Source organism: Tympanuchus pallidicinctus, unplaced genomic scaffold, assembly GCF_026119805.1.
Source record: "Tympanuchus pallidicinctus isolate F22 unplaced genomic scaffold, pur_lepc_1.0 scaffold2, whole genome shotgun sequence".
In the NCBI taxonomy this organism is placed as follows: Eukaryota; Metazoa; Chordata; class Aves; order Galliformes; family Phasianidae; genus Tympanuchus; species Tympanuchus pallidicinctus.
In genome coordinates, this window is record NW_026294721.1 from 32,047,225 (window position 1) to 32,074,964 (window position 27,740).

General features: G+C 41.6%; 1 protein-coding gene across 10 annotated transcripts in view; it reads right to left on the reverse strand.

The window, feature by feature from the left end:
- Window positions 1–16,984, reverse strand: part of PDLIM5 (PDZ and LIM domain 5) — a 116,541-nt gene extending 99,557 nt beyond the window's left edge. For 6 of the 10 annotated variants that reach the window (XM_052682120.1, XM_052682115.1, XM_052682119.1 and 3 more), the window contains exons 1-2: window positions 16,878–16,984; window positions 14,492–14,627 (exon numbers count right to left, since the gene is read on the reverse strand). In XM_052682120.1, the coding sequence (XP_052538080.1) occupies window positions 14,492–14,587 (96 nt within the window). In that variant the 5' untranslated portion in view covers window positions 14,588–14,627; window positions 16,878–16,984. The other 4 variants (XM_052682111.1, XM_052682113.1, XM_052682112.1 and 1 more) reach the window with 4 other exon arrangements.
- Between the last annotated feature and the right edge of the window lie 10,756 nt (window positions 16,985–27,740).

Here is a 27,740-nt window from a genome sequence, read left to right on the forward strand (position 1 = left end):
ATTTTGATACAAGCACGGCAACGCAAAGCACTTTGGGCTTAGCAGCCTCCCCTGCTCACCTCGCAGAATTTCACTGCAAAATTGAAGGAAGGCACCAGTAAAAGCAACTCTGGGTTTTTCTATTGTCTAGACATAGAGCAGTCTTCCCCCCTTGCAAGGGTTGCTGTTGGAGCATCATTCAAGCGTGAAGGAAGACAGAAAGAGAAAGCTCAAAAACAGCTGGGGCAGTGAGCAATGTCTACCTTGGGAGATTGCTAAGGAGCTCCTCACCTATCCTCCCCTTTGCTGCCCTATTCACACGTCACTACCAACTGGCAAAACAAACTTGGCTCTGTTACACTGCCACATGGAAAGGGATGGCCACAGAGATATCTTTTGAGAGATTTCAACAAACACTTCACTTCTAGGCTGCATAAACTGGTTCCTGAAAGAGCAGCTTGTTTCTCTGCGTAGAAGCATTTAATGCAACAGTACTAGCAACACAAGCCTGCCTGCTTTTTTGGCTAGCAGAAACCCAGAGCTAGGCACAGTAAAGCTGGGATGGGCCACAACACAAGGCTGCCTAGTAAGGGGAGGGAAAACTGGAAAGAAAAGGATGGATACAGTCTCAGAAGGCAGAATTTGTAACACTAAAAACAGAGACAAGAACTTTTAAATAAGTCACCCCTGTAAACAATTAAGGCATCTAGCACACCGGGCCCAAAGCTTTCCTCATTTGTTATTCACAACTTTCTGACAAATATCTTGTGTATATTTTAATAGGGATTTAGTTTGTTTTGGTTTTGTTTGATTGTTTTAAATACCTAGCTCTTATTAATCCATTAATTCCAATCCCATCATATGCTTTTCTGAAAGCTAAACCTTGCTAAGCACCACAATTAATATCGACTACTGAATGGAAATTCTCTTAGAAAACAAACTAAGAGCAAAAACATCTGACAGACTTATTTCAAGAGAAAGACAAGCATCACAGACTAAGAAAGGCAGAGGGGAAAAAAAACCACCACAAAAAAACCTGAAGGAAATATAGACTGTATTCTTGCAAAACTACCTTCCACTTCACAGTTAAAATTTTTTTAAAAAGCAGGTGACAAATTGGAAGGATCTAATCTGTTTGGCAGAATGCAAAACATATGCCACTATAAACAGGTTTGAATGAGTTTGAGCAGTTCACAATTTTAAATGCCATGTTAAGTATTTCCTAGCCTGCAGTATCCATTGTTGTGTATCGCATTTCCCAGAACTGTTGCTAATATTACATAACTGTCATTGCACTTTTATCTGAATAATTTGCATGCTGCCCTTCTCAAGCCTATGCTATCCTTGAAATGCAGCAGTTACCAATAGCACAAAGCTTGTCTTTATCCCCTTATTCCAGATACTCTTCTTCCGTGAAAGATCACCTCTTGTAAGTCTCAGCTCTCTCCTCTAAACTCTCAGCCCCTCAAATTATCCAGGAGTTTCTTCCAAGGAACAGATCTGTGCTGTAGGATAAAGGGGGGCTTGTATTGGGTAGTCAGCAGGACAAAAGTCAAAAACCTTATTTGATAGGTTGGGGATAGCAGAGTGACAGCACAGATGAGTTTGCCTAAAATCCTTGCTTTGACTGCTGTAATCAGAGCTTCCTGTGAGCAATTTCCAGTTATTTATTCCCACGCCATCCAGGGCAGAGCTATAAGCTGATCTGGGCTGTTGACTGCAGCAGCAGCAGCAGTTTTAATCAGGCCACACATCCAAACAAATTAATGTCATATGAATTTCCAATAATCATCAGTTTCCACTTTTTTGAAGCTCAAATATAGATGTGCCAATGGAAGAAATACCCTCAACAAAGAAGTTAGTTGGCCAACCAGAGAATATCAAATGCCCTCCAACATAAGAGGGTCAGTGATCACAGAATCACAGAATCGTAGGGGTTGGAAGGGACCTCCAGAGATCATCGAGTCCAACCCTCCTGCCAAAGCAGGTTCCCTACAGCAGGTCGCACAGGTAGGCATCCAGGCAGGTCTTGAACATCTCCAGAGAAGGAGACTCCACCACCTCCCTGGGCAGCCTGTTCCAGTGCTCCGTCACCTCACTGTAAAGAAGTTCTTGCGCACATTTGTGCGGAACTTCCTATGCTGCAGTTTCCAGCCGTTTCCCCTTGTCCTGTCTCCACTCACCACTGAAAACAGTCTGGCCTCGCCATTCTGCCCCCCACACCTTAGATATTTATAGACCTGGATCAGGTCCCCTCTCAGTCTCCTTTTCTCAAGGCTGAACATCTCCCCAGCAATACAGTAAGAACTCCAGCCTGGAAGATTTAGGCACACATCACTAGTTTTTCATGTTGCAAGTGGACAGCATTTCCAGACACATACAAGAAGCACTCTTTCAGCCAAAAAATGCTATTCAGTTCATAAGCTCAGTCATTGTGAATAGTTCAGAAAAGGCAGCTTTATAAAATTACCTAAAAAGGACCAGCTTTAAGGTTCTAATTTCTCACTTGACAAGGTGCTAGAGCATCTGTACAGGGTTTCCATGATGTAAGACACCGCCACCATGGTTTCTGAGAGTTTCTCCCCCAAATGCTCTTGCACCCCTTCATTTAGCGTTATAGTTTCAGAGATGGAGACTGACCAGCTTAAAGATATGTTTATAATTAGTTCTCTGGACATCATACCAATCTCTCTGCTAGCCAGTTTTCTTGTGGCTAACACACAACAAGTACCAACTTGAGAGGAAGAAAGTTGGCTGGGAAGAGTTCATTTTCACCTCCAAGCTAGCCAATGACTCCTTCTGGTAATGGCAAATTGAAGAGCCAGCACAGCAGGGTGCTGAGCAGCAACTAACACCAGCATCAGCTGAGCTTTGAGTATTACAAAATAAAAAAATGAAAAAAAGACACCACAAAAAAAAAACAACAAAACACCTCACAAACACAACCTGCATGTCTAAAATCATACTACCGCTCAAATATTTTTGTGGCACCAAGGCCTAAGCTCTTGGCATTTACAGGATTATGCTCAAGCCACACAAGAGCTAAATAACTTTATTTATTAATTGAGTATACTCTCAAAAGATTCATGAAAGCCTCTGCTACAATGACTTATACCCAGTTGCCAGAGTATGACAGCTGGAAAGTAGAGAGAGCAGATTGCATCCGTAACTGACAAAAGCTGTAATTTAATAAGCACTTGGGGGGCAGTTTTCACAGCTTAGTACACCAACAGACGTGTCCTAGCAAGCCCGGCCTCAGCACTTTTCAGACTGCCTTGTCCCCAGACACCTGCCCTGGTTGGGATAATAATACCCCAGTGCCACCTATTACACCTGCTTAGGGTGCTGATGGAAATGCAGACACAGGTCCTCTTCTATCATCTCTTTCCAGCCAGTTACCACTGGTATAGAGGTAGGGGGAAGTTCACGTGTAGAAGATGTATTTGGTATTACATGAGCTCTTAAGCAAGCTGCTGATGTCCAGGAGCTGGACTCAGGCATCCTTGTGGGTTCCTTCTATTCAGTGATTCTATTTGTTTTGTTCTTTGCCTATCTACACAAAGACAATATATTCAACTTCGAGAAAAATTTGAAAGAACTAGGTTGCCGGATAAGAAACAGTGTTGACTGCTCCCCAACCACTGCTTCCTTTGTCGAGTAGGTTGTATCCCCAGACCAGTGTCTGCATTACCATCAATCCCTCAAGAAAGGGGACAAGCACAAGTCCCCCAGAAAGGACAAGAGCCCTGACAACTGAGGGTTGAATACACCCTGCTAGCCAAAATATGCATTTTTTGAGAAGTCTTTTCAATTCTGAAATAACAGCTACTCAGCCATATAAAACATCACATAGAGAATCCTCTTAAGAGGTATGGATGAAGAACATTTAAGATCGGATGAGGAGCTACAGAGTGCCAAAAGGAAACAATATTATTTACATGACCAACATATATTTTATGTTTAAAGGTTTACAAGCCTTCAATTTCCCTTTCCTTCTAATAGATGGAACTCAACTCCACAAACATTCTGGTTTACAGAGCTTCACTGGTGATCTTTCTAAAATGAACAAATAAAAAGGCATTAAGTAAAAATGTAGAGCATTACAGGAAAAACTGCCTAAATACATCAACAAGTTGCAGAAACAAACACTGCCCCTTCATAAATAAATAAATTGGATGTAGGCCTCCTGCTTTACAAGAAAGAATGAAAAGCTTAACTTACGAGTTGCACTGGACACTGACTTGTCACATGTAAGTTGTACAGTAGGGAAAAAATTATTAGTAACAGACATATTACAGATCTCATTTGTAGATTCAGCCATACTGTCTGGCAAAGAGATTGCTCACACAGAAAAGCTATTTCTTCTTTCTAAAGTTTCTAAATGAAAACATTTCACAGCTGGAGTTTCCAGCAAAGCAAAACCTTTTTTTAAATAACAAAAATACATTTGTATTTATGTCTGCAGCCTTCACTTTAAGTGTTTTGTCTTTATCCTATTGTACTCCTTGCTTAAAAAAAAAAACCCAAATGCTATTGCTACCAATACAATAACACACTTAGCAGAGGCACTTGGGTCATTTCCTGCCCAGATTCAATAAATGGGATACATGCAGGTGATCCCATTAGTTAAATACAGAAACTTGGCAGGGAATTTTACTCTCCCGAAAGTGATACAGCCAATACTTACCCAGGTTTTGCACCTCAATCACAATTCAAGAGCCTTTAAAATAACCATGAAATAACACAAAATAAATTTCTGTTGTCTTCCCATTCTAAGTACTTGACATTGTTCAACCACTCGGTAGAGAAAGAACTAAATGTCACATCAGGTCATTCCTTAATATAGACCAGGATAAGCCAAATTCTTTCATGTCCAGTTAACAGGCAAATCATTTGACCTTTCCAACAGGACTACTGAAGACCTGGCAGACGTGTTTTTTAAGTCTACGGCATTTCACACAACGCATTGCATTGCATTTCAGGGCTTTGTTACAGACAAAGCTGACAGCAGTCACTACAGCTCCCACTTTTTAATACTTTCAGCAATAAGATATTGTTTAGCCTTACTTTTACTTCTGCTAAACTGTTTAAGCAGAACTTTCTAAGGTACAAATTTAATTCTGAATGAGACAAACTGTAATAATAATATTCTATAGGGAAAAATAAGGATTAATCTACTGGGAAATTTCTGGCTTACTTTAATGGAAAAACAAAAACCGCTCATGGAATGCACAGCACCTTCGTATTTTGAATGGGAATGCAATGCTTGTTGAATTACAAAGCTTGACAGGGCAGAAAGATAGGCAGAACAGTCGTCCAAGTGTCACAGATATTCATCAGCTTCACTCCAACTTTGTTGGATTATAAAACTCCAATGACTATCATTTTTACTATTAAGTAAAAATAGGGCACTAATAGCAGAAGTTTCTGTGCTCATGTCTACTGGCCTTACTTTACATCGAAACTACTGAGCGTATTACCTTGGTGGTGCACTTTCTCATCTGCTTTGAAGATAACTGAAGAGATGTGTCATGATATGGTCTTCAGTTTATAATACGCTATTTTTCCTCTTCACAGTACCTCCCTGCTTAGATTAACATACATAAGAGACTGTGTGGTGGGACTGCATTGGTGTCTCTGACTGACAAAGAGCTACTCTGTGAGGACCTCATCCCACATATCTGACAGCGCTGAAAGATGAGTGACTGATGAAGCAAAGACATGGAAAAAAAAGAGTAAAAATATCCCTTGTGTCGAGTTAAGGAAGTCATTTAAATTAGATTTGTAACATTAAGAGTGATTGTGACTACTCAGCTAGAAATCATAAGGTCTGTGCAGCATGCAGCTGGCTGGTGCCTACACCTCCTCATACCTCAGCCAAACCTAAAGCATCAGTGTTTGTTCTTTCTCCCTCTTTTTCTGAGCTTCATTCCCACACGCATCTAGCTTTAAGTAGGTTGTAGGAAAGGCCACTGTTCAGTACAAACACAGACACTATCACACTCCAGCTGAAGAAGGATGAAGCCAGCATGACCACACTACTGAAGAAAATAACTTCAGCAAGGGCACCTTGAAGTGAGTGCAATTACAAAACTGATTTATTGGGTTATCTTGACCAAGAATAGGATTGCAATCCTAATCTACACCAGTATATCTTACAGTCATCTATTTATATATCCACAGTCATAGCTTCTCAGTTTTAAGCCAGACTAGTGAAGTTTGTGACACCAAATCTTCTACCTAGCTGCTCCACCTTCAGCATCTCATAAGAGAACAGCTGGATTATTATCAAGTCTTCTACACCAACAAAGATTTAAGGCCAGATGGTAACAGAAGCTACTGACACAGAGTCCTTTGCTGAGCTGCAAATGTTCACAACCTTTCTCTTTCACCTATGCCAACTTGTCTAAGAACACACAATAACTCACTCCATAAATTCAGTTTGTGGATCCCTTACAGTAAGGCACCCTAAACAAATATTTTAGTTACATTTTCTTTCTTTTACTTCCCTGAAGCCTCATGTCATCCACAAACTTGGGTAACACCAGCCCCAGGAGCTATTTCCCTTTCCAGTGCCTCTATTCTTGGAAGAGTCACCTATACTTCCATTTCTCATATTCAGATAATTCTCAATCCCATTTCCAATCCCTTCTTGACCACTGCCAGGAAGAATACTAACATACTTTTATTTCTCACTGTTTCAGGCCCAGAATAGACAGTTTTCTCTCACACTTTCCCTTACATTGATAACATATGAAATCTATTCTTAAAATGTCAAAACAAATGCAAAAAATTAACAATGTTATCTGCTGGCTCCGTACCAAAACCAAACAAACAAATCTTTCACCACCATGTCTCTTCTCACAATGCCTTCTGATAGCCATCAGCCAATGAATAATGAGAAAAACAGTCACACTAAAAATAGCAGCTCAAAATGGTGGGGAAGTCGACAGAAGTTGTCAAGCCTCCAGGGTCAGATACTCACAAAGAAAATACTTATTTTTTTTTAATTATTTTTCTCCTCAGTTTCTATTTAATGAGTGACCTTACTTTTTAGCCTCCAGACAGCCTGCCAATTTTTCATCTACACTGAGCTTCTAATTGCAGTTTATTTTTTCCACTACATCTGTCTTTCAAAAGTGGATGCTATAAACATACTTCAGTTTCTCCATCATAAAACATTTCACTTGTAATGCTCATACTGTAACTACAACAGTCACTTATAAGTTAAAAAAAAAAAAGTTACCAGCATCCTTAAACAAAAAAATAATATGTTGACACATGAAGTCAGATATCCCTTAGCCACAAACTTGTAGATTTCTTTTCTTCCCTGATACGACAGTTAAATTCACTTTTGGGGGAATTACATCAGTACAGGAACTATTTAGATTAAGTTTGCTTCCTACTAAGTCTGAGGAGGTTGTCTGCCAAATAAGGACAAGGACAGATGAGATATAGACATGTTTCTCCCACCTCTTACCCTACAGCCTCGCTTCTACTTTCCCTTCTCCCTTCAGGGATGCTCTGTCTTGCTTTAAACTACACAGCAAGGGAAGGAAAACAAATGGTTTGGGAAAACAAACTTTTTTCCAACTTTCAACACAAAGATTAAATAGTGCTGAAAAGGGAGGCAACTGGTAAATTACAGCCGTACAAAGGGATCTCTCCTCCCATCTTCAAGTGAAATTCTTGCAAGGAGGACACTGCTTGCAGGCAGCTCTGCAAGCCCTAAAGCACTACATCATGCTCTTAAGACCTTCAGAAAACTTGCTAATTTTATGAGGGCTGCTCTAAAAGTAATGCCTCCTATTTTATTATGTGCTCTTTGTATCTGTTGTAGCTTCTATGGAAATAAATAGGAGACTTTAGGAGTGGCTTACATACATCACTTGTGAAGCAAGGAACATTATTATTGTCCATATTCCACTCAGTCCCAAAAGTTAAAAAAACAAACAAACAAAAACAAACAAAAACAAACAAAAAAAACCACCAAGAAAAACCACCCACACACCGCACCTCTATTCCTTCAGCATTCAGTGTAGAAAGGATGCAAACTCATAGCTTGCTTGTCATTCTTAGCAAGCCACATCTAACCAGAATTAAATAAAATACAACCAAGTAATGCTTCTTAATTTATTGGTTGTGAATGTTATCCATTCTATGAACTCCTGTAAACCAAAACAATTTTTGCCCCAGGAGAAGGAAGAGCAGGTAACTACTGTGACCTCTGCAGATTCCCCCTAAGCCCCCACCTTGTGCCAGGAAAGGTCCCTGTTGAGACCCACAGCCTGAATTTAGGCCAATCCAAAGCTCATTTCTGAGGAGAGAAGAAATTGAACAAGATAATTTCTTGGAAGTTCACTTAAAATAAAATAAGGCAAGTGAAGATTAAATACAACTTTTACATAGACTATAAAAAGAAGAAAGACCACTGATGTTAACAGTCATCCATCTTGAATCTCAAAGAAAGACTGCATAAGTAGATAATTTTGGTTCTTACCAAGTTTTCGGTTTCGTAACTTCCTACTCTGGTCCTACACTTAAAATAATAATTGCTGAATACCTCAATACTGACAGTTTTCTTTAAAGTTCAAGATCTGGAAGTCATGGTATTATTCCTATTTTCAAAGTTACTGGTACATTCCAGCATTCATTGTTGCTAAGAAATTTTAGACCATAAAATAAAGAGAAAGAAGACAAAGAGACTTGAAACAAGATGGAGATTTAAACAGATTTTTTTTTCCCCAAATCTCATCTTGAAAATGTCAAGTTCGACATCCAAAATGCTTTTGGATCTATCAACTTTCAGTATTTCCTTTTTAAAAATTTCCCCAATAAAAATAGATTAAAAAAAACAACAGATGACAGAAGTCCCATTTCATTACCAGACATTATCTCCTATTCATGAACTTCTCTTCACAGTTCACAAAAAGTATCTTTAATGATCAGATATCCTCCATGAATTTTAAGATACAGACTGAGTACCTATTCCTACACACACCTCTTACCCTACTTCCTGGCTTGAGACTCTTCCCAGAGATGCACAACACTTCCAACAGCTCATGGTTTCATTGGACACATATAAGAAATTTTACGTTTCAAAATGACACACTGTAAAATAAGTCTACCAGAAAAACAGAGCAATGTAAGTTACAGTAATGGAAAACATTTGAAGCCATGTTTTGCGGAAACCATCACCAGTGAGGAGCAACTCCCAGGAGTGCAGCAATGCCAGCAGCTGCCAGTTAGGGCTTAGTTAGTAGCTTGCAGGAGCTTCCAGGACAGAGCATAAAGTTACCAACACAATTATCACTGGCCAGGCCACCAGTTGTTCTAGTGTTTCTCTCCTGTTACACATGCCTGCTGGAAAGACCATTTCCCTAGTCCCCCACTGTAATAGTTTATTTTATACCAAAAAAAATAAAACAAAACAAAAAGCCCACAGCTTTATTTTACTGAAAACAACACATATGGCTTAAAAAAATAATAATAATCACACCAAACAAAGGGCTCAGCCATCTTCTAGTCAATCTAAGCTGGCATACCTGGGGTCTATTCACGCCACTGTTTTATTTAATTATCATTAAAATTAATTTTCACAGATGTTAATGGCAATCAAATAGTTTGCTTCCTAACATTAGGAAGACCAAAGGCCAAGCTTCTGCATAAACAAATATTATGCAAAGAGCATACATATGCTCCATCCCCATAGACTTAATAGATAACCACATGAATACCTGGGTAGGAAGGATGGAAAAATAGGAATGCGAAGGAGGGCAATTGCTCTGGTGATGATCATCTGACACCAGCACGAAGAATTTCACCATGCGCACGTGGGACACAGATTGAGCTACTGATATGCTGCATGCATACTCATTCTCCACTTCATCCCAAGGTGGGCTGCTTGTCTACCTGTTCCCTGGGGGTGCTGCACGCTGATAAATTCATTATCATGAGTCTTTCATCAGCTACAACCTTGCCACAAAAACAAGGAAAAATGTACTTGATATGTGAATAAATGCAAAAATACAGGGCTATTTCTGAGGGGATTTCTGATAGGAAAAAAAAAAAAAAAAAAAAGCCAATGGGTTCCATTTTTTTCCCTACATGTAGGAACTCAGTTCCACACCTTTGCTTCAAGTGCAGTTCCATGTCAAAAGTCATTTTGTCAGACTGCTTCTCAGCTGCCATCTTTCACACAGCAACAAAATGTAAGGGAATATTGATGGAAAGGTTCAGCTTCTACAGCCATACCATCAACATCCACTTCAGATGTTGTGGGTCAACGTGATAAAGTAGGTGGCATTGCTTTCAGAGCAACTCTCGTACAGTGCTATAGTATCACTTCAGTATTTCCTTGTTTCTGGCAGCAATTACTGTCATAAAACTGAGATAAGAATTGTTTACATACTTCACTGCAAGACTTGTGTCCCTATTTTGGTATGTTACAAATGTTTCAGGAATGCATTTAGAATGAATACCTAAACCTGTCAGTTCATTACCACATTAATGAATAATCCTTCAGTACCAGGGGCTACTCATTTCATTCTGCAGAAGGCAACTGTAGGAATACAATTGCCAAAACTGCTATGTTTACCAAATTTATTCTAGTTATGTTTATTGAGCACTGAGGACTAAATAAATCACCCTCAAAGTAATACAAACATAATATTAATGCAAAATCTAAAGATATTAATACATCCAAATGGATGTAACAGAAACATCACTAGGATTCATCCAGGACCTCAGATGTGCATAGATGTTAGTCATAGCAATTCATTCAGCATTGGCAAACTGAAAGTGAAATAACACCATTTCAAATATTTTGACCAACTTTTTTTGGTCCAGCTGATATTTAGCAACTGGGAAACAAACTTGACATGGAAATAATTGAGAAATAATGAGGGTCTTAGATGCAATTCTTACAGTAGGTGAATACCAAAGAATGGAGACACTTCCTCATGTCCCAAGCACCTAGCAAGAAACTGCTAACTGAAGATTGAGAAGGAGATGCCAAATAAGCAGCTTCCTGTGTAGTGGCCTGCATTGATTCAGAGATGATCAATTCATTTGCATCAAGTTGCATGATGACAAAAGTAATTTCACGTAACTGCATGTATTAGAAAGATGGACAGGTATTAAGTTTTTGCTTTCATAGGGAAAGTCAGACATTTCCTACAATAGCTAAAAATAAAATTTGCATCCCAAAGTAATTAGTTATTACTTGCTCTAGGTTTCCACTTTTTTATTTTGCATTACAGCACTGGTTTCAAACAAATGTTTTCCTTGCTCCTTCAATTAATGTAAAACACCACAAGGAACAAGTGAGGACAGCATCTCAGTAATGTTAGTTTGCACATGTCATCTCCTGCAATTTCTACTTTCTTCAGCATGAGTTAACTGGCCATAGCTTGCAGCCTCTAATTATACAAATGCCACTTCAGAATTAAATACCTGGAAGCCTCACAGTACAGCAGCATGTGGTAGCTTGAGCCACTTGAATGGTTTATTGTTAGTAGAAGAGGGAGATCGACAACCTCAGCCCGCCCTTCATTCCTGGTTCAAGGGCAAAGATCAATTCTGTTTTTTTTTTAAACTCATAGAGCAACTTCCTCTCCAGTGAGGACTCTCTTGTTAGAGCAACACCTCTGCTCCACACCTGTAGCACAAACCTAGAACAACCACTCCCAACACACCACCTCCTGCTACGTGTCTATTTCTGACCCATGTAATGGCACAGGATAGAGTTCCTTTGCAAGGAGCCACCTAGTTAAAGTCCAGTCATATACAAGTGCATGCAACTCCAAGCACTGCACACATTGATTCATGCCAGTACCTACAAGGATATGCCCAACATGGTGTACACTACTTACTGTGAGATGTTTGCAGCTATACATGTAGCAATTTTGAAGCACTATAATAGATAAACTGTTGGTTATGATGTGGCAAATACGTCTACAGTGTACTAGTGTTAGGGGAAAAGAAACAAACAAACACAAAAAAAACAGTAGAACGAAAAAACAGATTGGCTTTACCACCTAGAGGCAACTACCACTCCCACTGAAATGGCATACCATTGCAAGCCAAACGAATTACTGAAAGCTTTCTCCAGGAAGCCTATGAAATGTTGTTCCCATTATCAGTAATAAGACATTAGCTTTTTGGATAAACAGCATTCAAAAACAAAGTACTCCCTATGCTTCATAAACTGTACTTTATTTGAACTTAAATTCAAGGAGCCAAAACTAAACTAAAGCAGGAAATTAGCCCTCAGTGAAACAGCCGGATTCATCCTCAGCATCAAGAGCAAAAATTTAAGGGAAAAAAAAAAAAAAGTCCTCCTTGCCAAAGAACATAATTCTACTGCCTCATTACTGTTATGCTAAAATAATTTAATTAGTGGTTTTCAGATGCAGGAAGGCATTTATACTTTGTCAGGAAAAGAAGGGGTGGAGGTGAATGGTACAAGCTGTTCTAGCATACCAGGAACACAGCATCGAATTCTTCCAGCTACCCGACCAAAGCTGGACTGGCATACCAGCCTAAATGCTTTTTTGATTGAAAAGTGTTGTTGTCGTTACACTAGAGAAGTGCAAAATCTGGATGTCCTTAACTCCAAATAAAAAGAAATGACTCAGTCAGAAAGCAGAGCTGAGGTCCAACATGTGAATGGGGTATTGTTCTTCCCCTCTCCGTGTATGTTTAGAACCTTAAAACCACCTCAGAACCCATTTTTCATTATGATCTGCTGACATGAGCACTGACATTGTCATTAGGGAATCCCATAATTCAGGCTTTTAAACTCAGCTGTTTAGGCTGATTCTTTCCTGCTACTCCATACAAACAGCACATTTAATTCACGTGATAAAATACTCATCTAGACTAATTTAAAAAACAAATAAAAAACAAGTAAAATTTGTTTCCTCTATAGAAGTTTTCAGATGGAAAATACGCTTACCAGCCAGGTTGTGCCTTGGCTCTCCAGGATGGCAGAGCCCCTTACAAAAAAACAAGCGTTACTGTTACTAAAATTGGCTGATCATTGTATCTTCCTGCCTACGGCCCAGAGATGCTCATCAGGACCGCCTGCAAACACCCCATGGTGGCAACAGTCCACGCTTCTAAAAACTTTCCTTGCTACAGTAGTCCTTCAGCCATCACATTGGAAGAATATTCCCACTTCAAGCATCGTGTTGCTGCAGGAGTAACCAGATGCTGAACGAGAAACCGAGTTATAGCTCAGCTTGAAAATTCTGAGAATTAGGGAATAAACTGTAGTTCAGCCCCTTTTAGTTCAGATATTATCTGTACACAGGTACTTTCACAGCTCTCCATTTTACCCCAGCCACAAAAAAAAAAAAAAAAATAGTCCACAGGTGACTAAGATTAGCCAAGTCTAAATGAACTGGCAGGCTGCAAATCGCTAGTTGAGATTAGCTAAAAATATTACCATGATGCATAAACCCAAATAGAAACCTGCTCCCTCTCCCAGGAATTCCGCAGTCCCAACAGGTGTAAAAAATAATTAATCTTTGTCACTAAACTGCATAAATGCGCAGGAGGGGGAGGCAGGCTGCTGGCAAAGAAGAAGTCATTTATATATGAATGCTTCCACCGTGCAAAGCACAGTTTAAAGGTGCTGGAGTCCAGAGCCATAACTCTTCACCCAGAGATTTCCAGTACTCACATAAATTCAATAGGTTTATTATTTTAAATAATAAGATTTAGTCCCCGTGCGATGTAAATTAAGTGTTTTAGTCATCTGAGGAAGGCTTTGAAACTCAGCCCACATAGAAAGAAAATTCATCACTGAAAAAAAAAAAAAAAAAAAAAAAAAAGCCATTTCAAAAGCTGGGAACTGGTAGATAATGCCTGGATACAAAGATCACATTTGTTTTGACTTAGTTCCTCAAATCCTTTCAGTATCAGTTAAGAGCACATACTCTATAAAACACTCCTGTGAACATCAGTTAAGAGCACTTGCTGCATAAAAAAAAACTCTTGAGAAAGCAGTATTTCCATCCAGGCACATACCCATGAATTACCATTTATAACTCCCCTTTCTTAAGTGCAGCTTATTGCAAATAGTGGGATTTGAAAGAACAGACACCAGAAGATCCTCCAACTGTTAAGAACTGCTGAATAAACAATGGGAACATGAGTGATTCTCCCCCGCTGCCTCCCATGTGAACTGCACAGGCAGAAAATTGCCCATTTCCTGCCAGCCTCCTTCTTCATGTCACAACTTTCTGAGGGTGAGCAGGGAGGGGAATTCAAGGGTGCTTTCTGCCTGTTTTGTTGCATAGATAAGAACATGGATTAGACTTTAAATGGAGATGTAAAATTTCCTTGGAACCTTCAGACAACAAAGATGTATTTTCCCAGATCCCCACACCACAGTGCAAGTTGAGCCCAGCACACACAGCTCAAGGCTTTGTAGTCTGAAGAAGGCTGCAGGCTGACTGCAGCACGATGGATACCCAAACACAAGCAGAGGGGAGAACACACTCACCCGAGAGATGGACAGGGGCATGTTGAAATCCTTGCCACCTTGAAGCCTGAAACCCCAAGGAGCTGGGCCAACCAAAGACACGCTGTAGTTGCTCATGGTGTTCAGTATTCAAGGATCCAAGCTAAGGACTTGATGCCTGCAGAAGACGATTACACTTTTAAATTAAGGAAGATAAAAAACAAAAAGCACTCCCTACTGCTCCTCCATAGTATAAGGACAGCCAAAAATCTACACAAAGTCTGCCATTACTTGTACTTTCATTCCCATGTTTTGCTGTGCTGAATTGATTAGGAAGAAACACAGGGAGCTGGTAACATGCTCTTCCTACTTTCAAGGTTTCTGGTGTTGAAATTCTTGTATCTCAATAAAAGCACACAGTAAAAAGTATTTGTCAAATATCTGATAGAATACTGTGGGGGGAAAAAAAAAAAAAATAAACCTCAGTGCTGAGACAAGCATGAATTGATAGCATCCTTTAAATCCAAGTATGGAAGAAGTTACCATCATTGGCACATTTGTCTCTGACAAAATGAATATCACATGCTGCCATGTCATCAGCTCAGAACTTGTTTCCCAACACATTATGGTTTGACACTTTCAGTACAACATCAAAACATCACAACTTTGAAGTTAACCAGAAGAAAATAAAAACCCTGTGACTTTTAGTTCTACAGCATAACTTCGCATTGACAAAACAATGCTACAGACATGACAGATCTTAACACCAAGCCTCAAACGAAAACTGCAAATTAAATTAAAATACCGACAGCCACATCGTAACAGTGAGAGGACAGAAAAAAAAAAAAAAACTCAGAGCAAAACTCCAGCGTCTCCCTCCCTTCCACATCAATGCGAGCAACAAATTACCTTTAAAAGGCAACCTCCGCACTTAATTGCTGCCCAGAGCCAGAGATAAGGGCTTCAGTTTCACCTCAGATAAGTAACATTACAATGACATCTTAGGTAGTGGATCCCGACTATTTTGGTATGGTTGAAGTAAGGCAAAGAACACAGCAGAGCGGGCTGTAAGCCTACACCGCGGTACGGCCAGATTCCAGCTCCTGTGCTGACATTTAAGGTGGCACCACGGGCACACTGCAGCGAGTGGGCTGCACGCCCCAAACCCAGCCTGACCTCACCGTGCGCTGCAGAGGGATTTTAGGTTTTGAGGCGGAAGGGTCTGCAAATGTACCCAAGTCCAACGGACCTCCCGAGGTGTGGAAACCAGGATTCAGAGCTACCTTGGCAGCTCTAGCCCCAACACTGGCTCAACATACCCCAAAATCCTCGGCATGGTAAATGCCACCGCTCTTCGTCTCCTCCTCCTCCCCCTCCTCCCCCCTCCCCACCCCCAGGTCTTTTTGCTGCTGGAGAGGGTGAGAAGAAAAGAAAGTTTGAGCTCTCAGGGGGCTTGCTCACCACTGAGGCAAGAAGTACAACTTTGCTAATTTCTTCTGAAAGGGGATTTTAGTTAGTTACAGACTTCCTCCCTCAGGAAAGGGAGAATTATTTTCATTCCCTGTGAATGAAAGACACCACAGTAACAGGTCACCATACACTGGGGATATCAAGAAAGCACACTATGTACAGTGAGCAGTACACGCGTCGTTCACGGGCACCAGCAGAAGGCTTTACCCATAAGAAGGATCCAAAGGTCTCGTAATCAGGTTTAAAAAAAAAAAAAAAAAAAAAAAAAAGTAACAACTATTTGTAGCAACAGCTTCAGGAAAATCAAATCTCTTTCGAAAAGGATGGTTCCCCCCACGCTGTCTGAAGCAGCTACAAACGGGGAGAAAGAAGCTGCCTGGTGAAATGCCTCGCGTGGCTCCCAGCACCGCTCCTCTCTCCTTTCTCACCCCCGTGACTCTGCACCTCCAGCCTCCCAGACGGAGCAGGAAGGAGGCGATCACTCGGAAACTCACTGCACGTCTCAAAGCATGAGAGCAGCATCTAAGTCTCAGAACCCCACTTCGTGCAGGGGGCATTGAGCAACAACGGAGGAACTGCGCAACTTCTGTCGGTTTTCACCAAACGCTCTCTGGATCAGCTCCTGGAAGGGGGAATTTCAAAACCCTGGCAGAAAAGCCCATTACCACGCGTGGGGACGCGGAACAGCGGGAACACGAGAAGGAGGCAGTCTTCGGGACAGTGACAGCACCGAACCACCAGCCTCGCCGCGACGACCCGGAACGAAGCTCCAGCCCTAAGGCAGCGACCTGAGTCCCGCACCCTGCAGTGAGCTCCCCGGGCAGCTTAACGGCACCCTGACACGGAGTTAAATTACAACAAAATCAACTTGCAAGTTACGAGAAGCAGCACGAAGTTCGAGCCTCACCCTAACCTTCTGGCTTCCCCAGTCCCTCTCCGCCTAACCCCACTCACTCACCCAGCCCGGCGCTGCGGGGCGCGGAGCGACGAAGACACCCGCGGCGCGTCTGCCAGGCAGCGGCTCCGTCCCTCGCTCTTGTTTTCACTTCCGTCTCCCGCCGCTCCTCCCCCGGCACCGCGCGGTGGGGACGGGGCAGGGGCGGAGCGCGGTGCCCGAGGTCCGGCGGCTGGAAATGCTCTAACGCACCGCTCTCGAGAGGATCTGAATTTGATTATTTTTTCTTTTTTTTAGTCCCAATTCATTACTTTTTAACAGGGAAATGCTTTTTTTTTTTTTTTTTTTTTTTAACTTTATACAACTAAAGACGCACCTGTAAAATCCAAAGGATAGTGATGAGGGAGGGAAACTGAGTGTATACACATATATACTCTATCCTTAGCCTTAAGAAAGGAGTTGCTGTATAAACTGATGCAAACGGGCAGCCCAACCTTACAGTGCAGCCCATGTAGACTGCCACAGCAATCCTACAGATAACTTCTACAAGAAGAGCAAAGCTTCACTTTATTTACCAAGGACACCACGAAGACGGATGAGGATATGTTTGCCACCCCAGTCACATCAAAGTGGTGAAGAGCAGAAGAGGTGTTAAAGCTACAAAACAGTGCACAAGAACAGATGTGTATAAGTTGACTGTGAATAAACAAAACTTAGACAGTAAGGGAGGCTTGTGCAGTAGTGGGTCCAGAGGCAGGACTGCTGGCTGGGTAGCATGCTACCATGCTCTGCTGACCTGTGGCACCACTGGGGCCTGGTAGCTGAGAGAAGCAGTGTGGAGAGCAGTGGCACTGCCTCAGAGGTTTAGCTGTGTCACAGCTGGGAGAGGTCTAGGATTCCCTTCTATACTTCATGTTCACTAGAAGTGATCTCAAGTAAAAGTGGTTGTGAAAGAGACACACCTCATTAGCAGTGCATGCAGCTGCAATCTGCAATCGTGATAATTTCAATTTGGTCTTCAAGCATGGATTTGGGAAAAAAAGAAAAAAAAAAGAAAAAAAAAAAAAACGCAAAAGAAAGCTTTAAGTCCTTTGCTGAATCCACTGCAAATACAACACACTCCTTTATCATCATCCTGCCTAGTCCTTCTGTCCCTGCTTGGGAGCAGAGTAACACTGTCCCTTATCTTCCCAGTCCCAGTTGTGTGAGCTTTAATAGAGCTGTTTAATGCCATCCCCCTGAGCTGTCCTTTTTCTTGGCTGTGCTGACTGAGCAGAGTGAATCTCACATGATGTCTCAGCAGTAAAAACATCCAAGACCCCACCAATTTAGCAGAACCACTCTTCTGGAAATCTGTCTTCCTCACCCTGCTCTTTTCTTATTAAGTGTCTCTAATCAGGCAAAACTGAAAAATCTCCATTACACAATAGACTCTCACATGGTTTTAATTCACAGAGGTAAAAATTCCCCATCCAAGGGATTCTTCATGGTGTCACAAGGGCCTTAGGTCATTCTCACAATGTCACATTTATCAGAGGATAAAGAGCCCCAGGACCCAACAGCCTAGCAGAGCCCATGTGACTCTCCCAAAGCCACTGTGGCCCTGTGCCATCTTGCTGAGCTGTAGCCTGCCATCACTCAATGAGCCTGGGATATCAACTAGGTACATTCAATAAAAACAACCCTTTCCACTTCTCCAGAAGCCACCAGTTTTTCTTTACAGTGGAATTTTTTGCTCAGCCAGCTGAACAATTAATCTCAGGACTAATCCCCCAGGACTGAAGGAGACAGAGCAGTAGGCATCCCCAGAGCCACTGTGCACAACCAGGCCATGCCAAAGCCTACGCTGCTCCCAGCTGTCAGCCTGTCATCCCCTGCTTTGTGACAAATAAGCCCCAGAGACAGTTTGAGAGTTCACCATCCCTGGTCACTTTTCAAACATTCTCCTTCTTGAGAAAGCTTTTCATTAGGGCTGAATAGTGAAAAGAGAGATAGTGAGTAGAGGACAAACCTTGGCAGCAGGCAAAACTATGGCCTGCTTGTTCTTCCTACTATTGCTGGATTTCAGACAGAACTTGCATTTTTTCCTCTGAACAAGGAAGGAAGAAGTCCAGAATTTAATTAAATGCAATAGACAGCTAGCCACACAAACGCAGCCCTATCACAAAATTACTTAGGCACTTTAGGTTCATTTAAATGCTAATGAAATGCCTCAGGTGTCAGTAATACAGAACTTGATGGAGAATATCACCTGCAGACCTGAAGTATGAAAAGACACTCACAAAAGCAAAAAAAAAGTCATAAATTATGAACAGATTAACAGTACATGGTGAAAAAATACTCAGTTAAACAGCACTTAATCTAATATTCTCTTTCTGTGTCCTGAGACACAGACTGGAAATGCTTACATTACTACTTATGCTTTTACTTTTCTTTTGAGAAGCTAAGGAGCTTCTTAAAGCCAGCAGCTTTAGGACAGGGCAAGCTTTTATGCCTGAGTCATGCTGAATCCTAAACTACTTTCAACTTGTATTACAGAAGCACTCATACATTTCTTCTTTCTCTTTTCTTTTTTTTCTTACTTTTTTTTCATTTGGAAAGATACCAAGCACTAAATTATATCCTATCTCACACATTCTGTCAAGCACTATATCTCCAGTTAGCTTGAAGCCTTCCACAGGTGGGAACCAGTGCTATACAGCTGTGCTGATGCAATTCACTTCGAGTCAGCTTTGTTGGAAAAAAAAAAAAATTAATTTTAAAAAAAAGTTTACCTTAGCTCTCCTCTTATTTCTCACCTTTTTCATTTGTATTTCTCAGAGCCCTGCTCTTCCTCCAGGTGTGCTATACCCTCTCACCTTTGTCAGCTTGTTTTTCCAGTGGTGCATATTCCTGTATTACAACTTCAATTTGTATAGCTGGTTCACTCGGTGTTGTGGGGCAGCCCAGCTTTTCAGGTTTAAGCTTTCATTAGATTAAAACATTAACATCATAGGGCATAAGTGGTTTTATAAGTGCATTTCTGGTTTTTTGTATCCTGATTTTTTCTTTATTTTAGCTTATCAACACTTGGATTTTTTCTTTTATAGCACTTTTTTTTTTTTTTTTTAATTAATGTAATTGTTACTAATAAAAGAAATCTTTTTTATTATGTCCCCCTAAATTTATATAAACCATGTAAACAAAGGGAATAAGTGCTTGTTACTACAGGACTTCTTTGCAGTAACTGAGCAGACACAGTTGAATCTTGATCATTCATACTGAAACTTTGAGCTACTTCAATCTTCTTCATTCCCTCTGTCCGAGATAAGGAAGGACCACCTATGTGCAGGCCACAGCCCGCGCTGCAGGTTCAACATTTCTTCCACACCAGCCTGAATCAGTGTAACACCAACCCAATATTTTCACTTCAGGGAACAAGAGCGGCCTTTTGAGGAAATTTAGGTTACTGCCTTATCATGTTTAATATGGATTGTTTTAGGGGCTGAAACTTATATGAAGCTTCCCAGCACTCTGCAGCCTGGACAGCTTCATGCTCAGCTCTGCTGGGAAGCATTGGCTGCCATTTGCAGCTGGTGACCAGAGGTAATAAACATTTATACGTGCTAGGAATCAGATGTCAGACCAAGAATTGAAACCAGTTTTTCCAAATTCCTGCACAGCTCCTGACTACTGTATTACCCTACCCTGAGCTGACATATCACTTAAACCATACTGATGAATGGAAAAACCTCGTAGTTCATATTTCCCATTCTTAACAGAGCCCGGCTTGTTGCAGGAGTAGCTGCTTCAATCATTCACCCTATTTACTCTTTAAATCTATTTTTCCTCAACAACAGGAAAGTGTTTGCACAGGAATCTCTGACTTGGCGTGGCCTAATTGCCATCCATCAGCTGTGCAGGAAGGGCTTGCTGAGTGAAGCGTTAAAGCTGTGTTTGACATATACCTCCATTACCAATTATGTAGGGCTTGGCATGTAAACATCCAAACCTTCAGAGTGATCCCTGCAGTTGTTTATATTAATTAATGCCACGGGAGAAGAGGTGCAGCTAAGCCTATAATCTCTTATTGTAAGGTATTGCAAGGGAGGGGACGGGTACAAGCCAGAGCATGATGAGCACTTTGCCTGGCAGATGAGGAGCAGCCCAGCGTAGCTCCACCATGACACCACTCCTGCATTCTTCCCACCAGTACCTCTAACTCAGTCACACAGCTGCATGCAGCCTTTTCCCAAGAGCCATTTGCAGTTCAACCAGAGGCACTCAGGTGATGCCCTCTGGGGCTTGGCCATTGTGTTCCTGTGTCACTTTCAGTAAGTCAATTCACTGCACCCAATACTCTGTGGGGTTTTTGCATGCTGATACAAAAATCTGGGTAGTGTAAACTGGTGAAACAGCATCGACAGGCATAGCAATGCACTTACAAACATTTGGAAACAAAAGAAAAAAAACAAAACAAAACAAAACAAAACAGTTTGCCTCTTTCACTGACTGAACAGACCTGGATTTTATAACAACTTAGGTAAATCCATACGAAGAAACAGCACTTAGAGAAGCCTCTCTAGGCCTTTGCAACAGCCTTTAAACTTATGTTTCTCTGAGGAAAAAAAAGAAAGAAAAAAAAGAAAGAAGGAAAAAAAAAAGAAAAAAAAAAAGAGTAGTCTATGAGAGCAGCAGTGAGACCTGGGAACATGACAAGGAGGCCTTATTTTAGCTGCTTCCCTCCCCCCCCCCCCCCCCCAAAAAAAAAAAAAAAAAAAGTATTAAAGCAACTAATAGCTGTTCCCACAGTAAATAAAAGACATTTAATCTTTACTGACAAGGGGAATGGAGAGAAAAAGAAACGGAAAAGTTAATGTTTATACATTTTAAGAACTTGTACCAAATTTGCACACACCAGCACATATTTTATATACCAGCACAAAAGTGATTTATAGCCCTCTTGTGGCTTGTGAAAACTCTGGTTACTTGTTGGTTTTGCAAGGTTAGCTGCCACACAGATCTGGGTGTCAGAGGCAGAAAATTGAAACCTGTACTGTGCCAATATTTTTGTTGAAACATCGTATGTAAATCAGAAGTAACATAAGAGACCAAAGGACACTGAGCACCTCAGAGAATCCCGCCTCTCCAGCTGCCCATCAGAGGCTGTCACCTCCCTGTACACAACCTGGATGGACGCAGGAATCAGGCACAAAACATCACCAAGCCTCTGTCTCTCCTGCCCGAGGTACTACAGGGTTTCTTCCCAGCTGAATTTACATTTCAAGTGTTGTATTTTTTTTTCCCCTCAGCTGTTCCCATCAGAAGACCACTCTTGCCTCTGTTTGTCTCAATGGCCAGTAACCTGCATCTGATTTCCAGACTATGTTTAGTCACAGACAAATTTAAATAGCTCCTCTCCCTCCCCGCAGTTTCACTCCTGTGTATTTTTAGATGGAAACTGTATCCCCTGTCCACCTTCCATTTTCCTAGACTAAGCAGTGGCGCTTGCCTCGCCTCTGTTTGCAAGGAAAGATTGTGGCACTCCTGGCCATCTCAGCCGCCTTTCTTTACACCTGTTCGGATTTGTATTCTCCCTGAACATGAGACACGGCACCCTGGGGACACCTCACTGATGTAGCCTTCTGTAACGGAATTAGTGTCTCAACTGGAAACATTTTGTTCAATGTATCCAGGGATGATATTTCCCTGTCCTCTGAAGAAAAACATCCTAGTGCTATGCAGGTACCTTGGAGTCACCCACTCATTTTATTCCTGCTTTTCTCTCATTTTCAGCTTTAGGCATATAGCTTTACAAAATTAGTTCCCTTTGATTTCTTTTCCTACCATATGGTTGATTCTTACTATAGTCGTGTCTCGAAGCCTTTTTTCTTATGTTATGGCAGCCCTTCAAAGTACAGATTCTTAACAGAGATGTCGAAGGGCAGTGCTGTATGTTGTTGTTTATACAAATTTCTTTTTGAAAGGAACAATTTGTATTTACTAAAGACTTCAGCAAATTCCCCATAAAAGTTGTAGAATTTCACTAAAGTAAATTAATTGCAGAAATGAAATATATAATGTATGTATTACATTTGTAAAGAAAATGTAAAAATGTAACAACAACAACAAAAAAGACTTACTGTATGAAATTGTTGAGTGTTCAATGATGAATTGTTTCAGTCTCAAATTGACTACTAAAACATGCTTGAAAAAAATACAAATAGAAAGAACGTGACTTCTTGTTCTATTTAATTATTTTAGGTGAATTTAAGACCAACTTACTAATTAAAAATATTTTGCTTTTTCATGTGTTTTCATATTTATGCAAGTATAATATTCTTGCAACTGGACTCTCACTGAACAACAAATTGAAGAGTACATGTTTACCACTTTATTTCACAGATCTCTGGAAGAGGGGGGAGGAATGGGGGGGGAGAGGGGGGGACAGGCACGACTGCATAATCTGAAATGAGCTATCAATACAATAGTTGAAGTTCCTAAAACTCTCCCTTCATATTAACCTAAAGGAAGTGTATCTGTTAACCTTATTTTACTTTTTGTAAACTGCTGTTGTCTTGGCCCAGGCTTCTGTAATTTGTTTTGTCTGCCATTTAGAGTAAACACAGGTAGTTACCCAGTTTGACCTGATGCAGTGATTTCTCCTGTGATATAAAGAGGGACAAAGAAGGGAGGAGGAATAAATGAACTTGCAGTGATGAAGGTAAAGGTATTAAAATAAAATTGTAATCTTTTAAATTAAAATTGCAAATTGGCATAACTGACGAATCTTTCTGAAACCTTGTTCTTGCTAATGTTTTTTTACCTTAATGGTGGGGTTTTCAGTCAGATTTAGCCCAGATTTTAGAATTTGACTTTCAAATTAGGATAGTTTCATTTCAGGTTTTTTTTTGTTTGTTTGTTTGTTGTTTTTGAGGCATATTAGAAATAATTCCCAAAGCACAGCCACTCATGCACAGTATTTGACATTTTTTTGTTTGTTTGATGATGATTTGAAGAAATAAATATACACTATATTTTAGTAGTGTACTTTCAGATATATAGCTGTTAAGTTGTTGTATGTCATGATTATTTCTTGCCTGCAGAACTATAACAGCCTTTAGATGTTGTGAATAGTTATGTATGTAGCATTAGAGACTAGAAAGCATATTGCAAGGCTGCCCTGTTTTAACAAGAGACCTTCTGCAAATTAAACACAACAGTGGGAAGATGCAAGTAGGCTTATCAAACGTGAAAAGAAGCCCCCGTGCAAGACTGAATTGCCTCACTTCAGGAATAGACTGGGATGCAACAGGCAGATGTCAAGGTACTCCCCTCCATCCTCCTTATTTTCCAACATCCCAGTATATATAATTAAAAGACAAGTTGCTGAACTTATCTCTACCCAAGGACGAGCAGATGTTTAGAAATAATGGCCAAGTGCTGAGTGAGCAAACGTTAGGGTTTTGGTACCTATAAATTACTTGCAATAGGCATTCTCCCACTGAGCGTGCGTCAATGAAGAAAGTCCGCCTAGAGGGGGAGCGAGGAAGGCGGTGGGCGAAGGAAAAGGCCGGGCTGGGCTGTCATGGCGCTAAAAGGACGCCAGGCGGCAGCAGAGACCAGGGAGCAGAAGACTGGACCGCTCCTCAATCACCCCCCTGGAATAGGCGTGTGTATGTTAATTAGCACGCGGGTAAGTGATGAATATGTACAGTCCGTGGAAATCTAATGGACTCCGAATCACGTCATCTTATGGTGGAAATATCCCCAGCTCATAAAAGCATGCCTGACTTTACGCTAACAAAACTTTGCAGTTTAGTTTCTCAGCGTTGTGTCTTCAGTTCAGTGAGACGTGACTACAGCGGTGGTTGGTGGCCGACGTCGGCTGCTTCGGAGCCCTCCCGGCCACAACCGCAGTGACACAGTGGAACTACAGGGAGGTTCGGGCAAGTTCCTTTGCCAGGGGAACCCCGAGAACTCGGAGCTGCCCGGCAGACAACGGAACAGCTCATACGCCCTTTGCCTTAGAAAAAGCCTGCGGGCGGGCAGCAGTGCGGCTCTGTCCGTCAAGTGCGTAGCGGGGGGGGAGGGATCAGTGCGTGCGCGCTGCCCGCAGCGTACCGCAGCAGCAGGTGCTCGTGCGGCGGGACGGTGAAGCTCTGCCCTTCCTCATCCGGGAGACTGGCTTTACCTACCGGCCGTTTCCGAGATCTCAGGTTTATCACAGTCTCCACCAGGTGGCGAGGTCGCTCCTGGAAGACTGTAGCGACCCGGACAGCGGGCCTGCCCAAGAATGTGGCTGTTCAGGTCTCCTCTGCTCGGCATGGTGGCAGAGCTTAAGGAGGAGGTGGAGAAGTTAAGGACCATCAGGGAGTGGGAGCGACTGATTGGTGGAGTAACTCCCCGGTATACTAGAGAGAAAGGTGCAAAGGAGATAGCCCCCCAAAAGTGATGCCCCCCTGCCCTGTTGCTGTCAGTCAGAGGACGGGAACCTAAGGGATGGGGACAGTTGGAAGCCAGTCCTGGCTTGGTGTCATGGGCGAACCCCTTCCCATCTACCTCACTTCCCTAAGTAACAGGTTTGAAGTGCTGGATGGTGAAGGGGAGGTGATTGAGGAGGGGAGGGAAGGTCTGCCTAAGATGTTGCCAGGGGCAAGGTAGTCAGCTCTGTGTGTGGAGACTGCCTCTGCTGGGAAAGACAGAAGGGTTATTATTGTAGGCTGCTCCCTTCTCAGGGGAATGGAGGGCATCATGGAGGGAATGCAGACCGGACCTGACCCGTAGGGAAGTGTGCTGCCTCCCTGGGGCCTGGGTCAGAGATGTAACCATAAAACTCCCAAATCTAGTTCACTCCTCTATTACTTATTACTGATTGTTCAGGCAGGCAGTGGTGAAGTAATTGAGAGAAGCTTGTGAACTATCAAAAAAGATTTCAGGGCTTTAGAGCAGCTGGTTGAGGGAGCAGGAGTTAAGTGGTATTTTCTTGTATTCTTTATGGGTGGTGAGGGATACAGAGTGGGCTAGGAAAACCCAGGTAATGAATAAGTGGCTGAGAGGCTGACGCTGCCACAGGAACTTTGGGATTTTTCAAACATGCTTTGGCTGCCATGACCACACCTCAGTATGTTTGAGTTTGTGATCTTGAGGAACATGGGCCTGGCAAAGAGTGGGGTCAGGACCCTGAACTTTGGGGAAAGCAAACTTCACACCGTTTAAGGAATTGCTGGATGAAATCTCCTGGGAAGCTGTCCTTACAGACAAAGGAGTGGAGGAAAGCTGGCTACTCTAAGGATGCCTTTCTAAGAGCACAAGTGCTCTCCATCTCTCTGAATAAGAAAAGAGGCAGGGGAGGCAGGAAACCAGACTGGCTTGGTAAGGACCTGCTGCTCAGACTGAGGGGAAAGGAGGGATTGTACCAGCTGTGAAAACAAGGATGTGTCTCCTGGGGAAAACACAGGGATGCTGTCTGGACTTGCAGAGGGGGAACTAGGAAAGACAAGGCACAGATGGAACCAAACTTAGCAAGGGATATTAAAAATAATGAGAAAGGATTCCATAGGTACATTGGCCAGAATAGGCAGGCCAAAAGAGAGTGTATCTCCTTTGGTACATGAGAAAGGAGAATGGGCTACAACAGATATGACGAAGGCTGAGGTACTAAATAAGTTTTTTGCCTTGGTCTTCACTGGCAGCCAGGATTCTCATATTTCTCATGTTCCTGAAACTCACATCCCTGAGCCTTTAGGTGGGAACTGTGTGAGTAAATCATGCTTCTTTGTAAGGGCAGAGCATGCTTGAGACCACTTCATGAGACTGATTGTAAATTTCCAACTACAACTGGGTAATATAAAGGCTATTGGACCCATGTAATTCTGAGACTGTAACGTGTTTTTTGGTACAATGGTATTGAGAACTGTACATGTATGAGAGGAAGGAGACTACAATGATTTACTGATACATCTTTACCTGCCTTTTTCCTAGAATAACAAACAGCAGCCTTTAAATAAATTGAAGTTTTAATTAAATTGATTTTATGTTTATAGTCAAATACAGGAGTCTGCAAGGTTACTATGACTACTACAAGTGACTACTACAAGTGACTACTACAAGTGACTACTACAAGTGACTACTACAAGTGACTACTACAAGTGACTACTACAAGTGACTACTACAAGTGACTAGAATTAGAAGTCTCTTAATAGTATCTTCTATTTGCTTGCAAGCTTCTGGTGATTTATTTTCACCAAAAGTCCAAAGGTTAAGTGTAACAAGTGAATTCTCACATGATTAGTATTGCATACAAGAGATTATTACAAGAGCAGTGAAAGTACAAATAACCCCATTGTAAGATTTTTTTTCAATTTCTTGTTCTGGTCTTCTACTCTTGATTGTTGATGTCACTTGCAGGGTCTTTGTTTCTTTCCTTTGCAACTTTGATAACTAGAAAATTAAATACTTATTTATTGTGTATCAATCATCTTCTGCAAAGCATTTTTCCGTGCACTTCTTTGCATCTGAATGCACTGCCATTGTTGTCCTGTGTGGAGCTTGGGAGAAACAAGGAGAGGTGGGACAGGACCTGTTGGTCTGTGCCCAGAATGTCTCTAGCAGGGCTGCTAAGCATGTGCACAGCTTCTGAAATCTTTGATGTTTGATTTCAGCTATTTCTTGATATGACTGCATTTCTAAGTACCGTATATTCTGTCTAGCACCTTATAATTTAAGTACCTAATTCAAAATAAGGCCAAGAGAGTTTCCAAACTCCCCCACATCCAAATTACTATTCCCAATTAACAAGTATACTTTTTTTTTTATACAACAGTGTAATTCATTCTTTGAATGTAAGCATTAAATTTTTCAGCTTCCAAAGTATGTATTTTGAAAGCTCTAGAAAAGAGTGGGAGGTGGCTCTGCAACCATGACTGACATCCCAAGCAGCCTGGA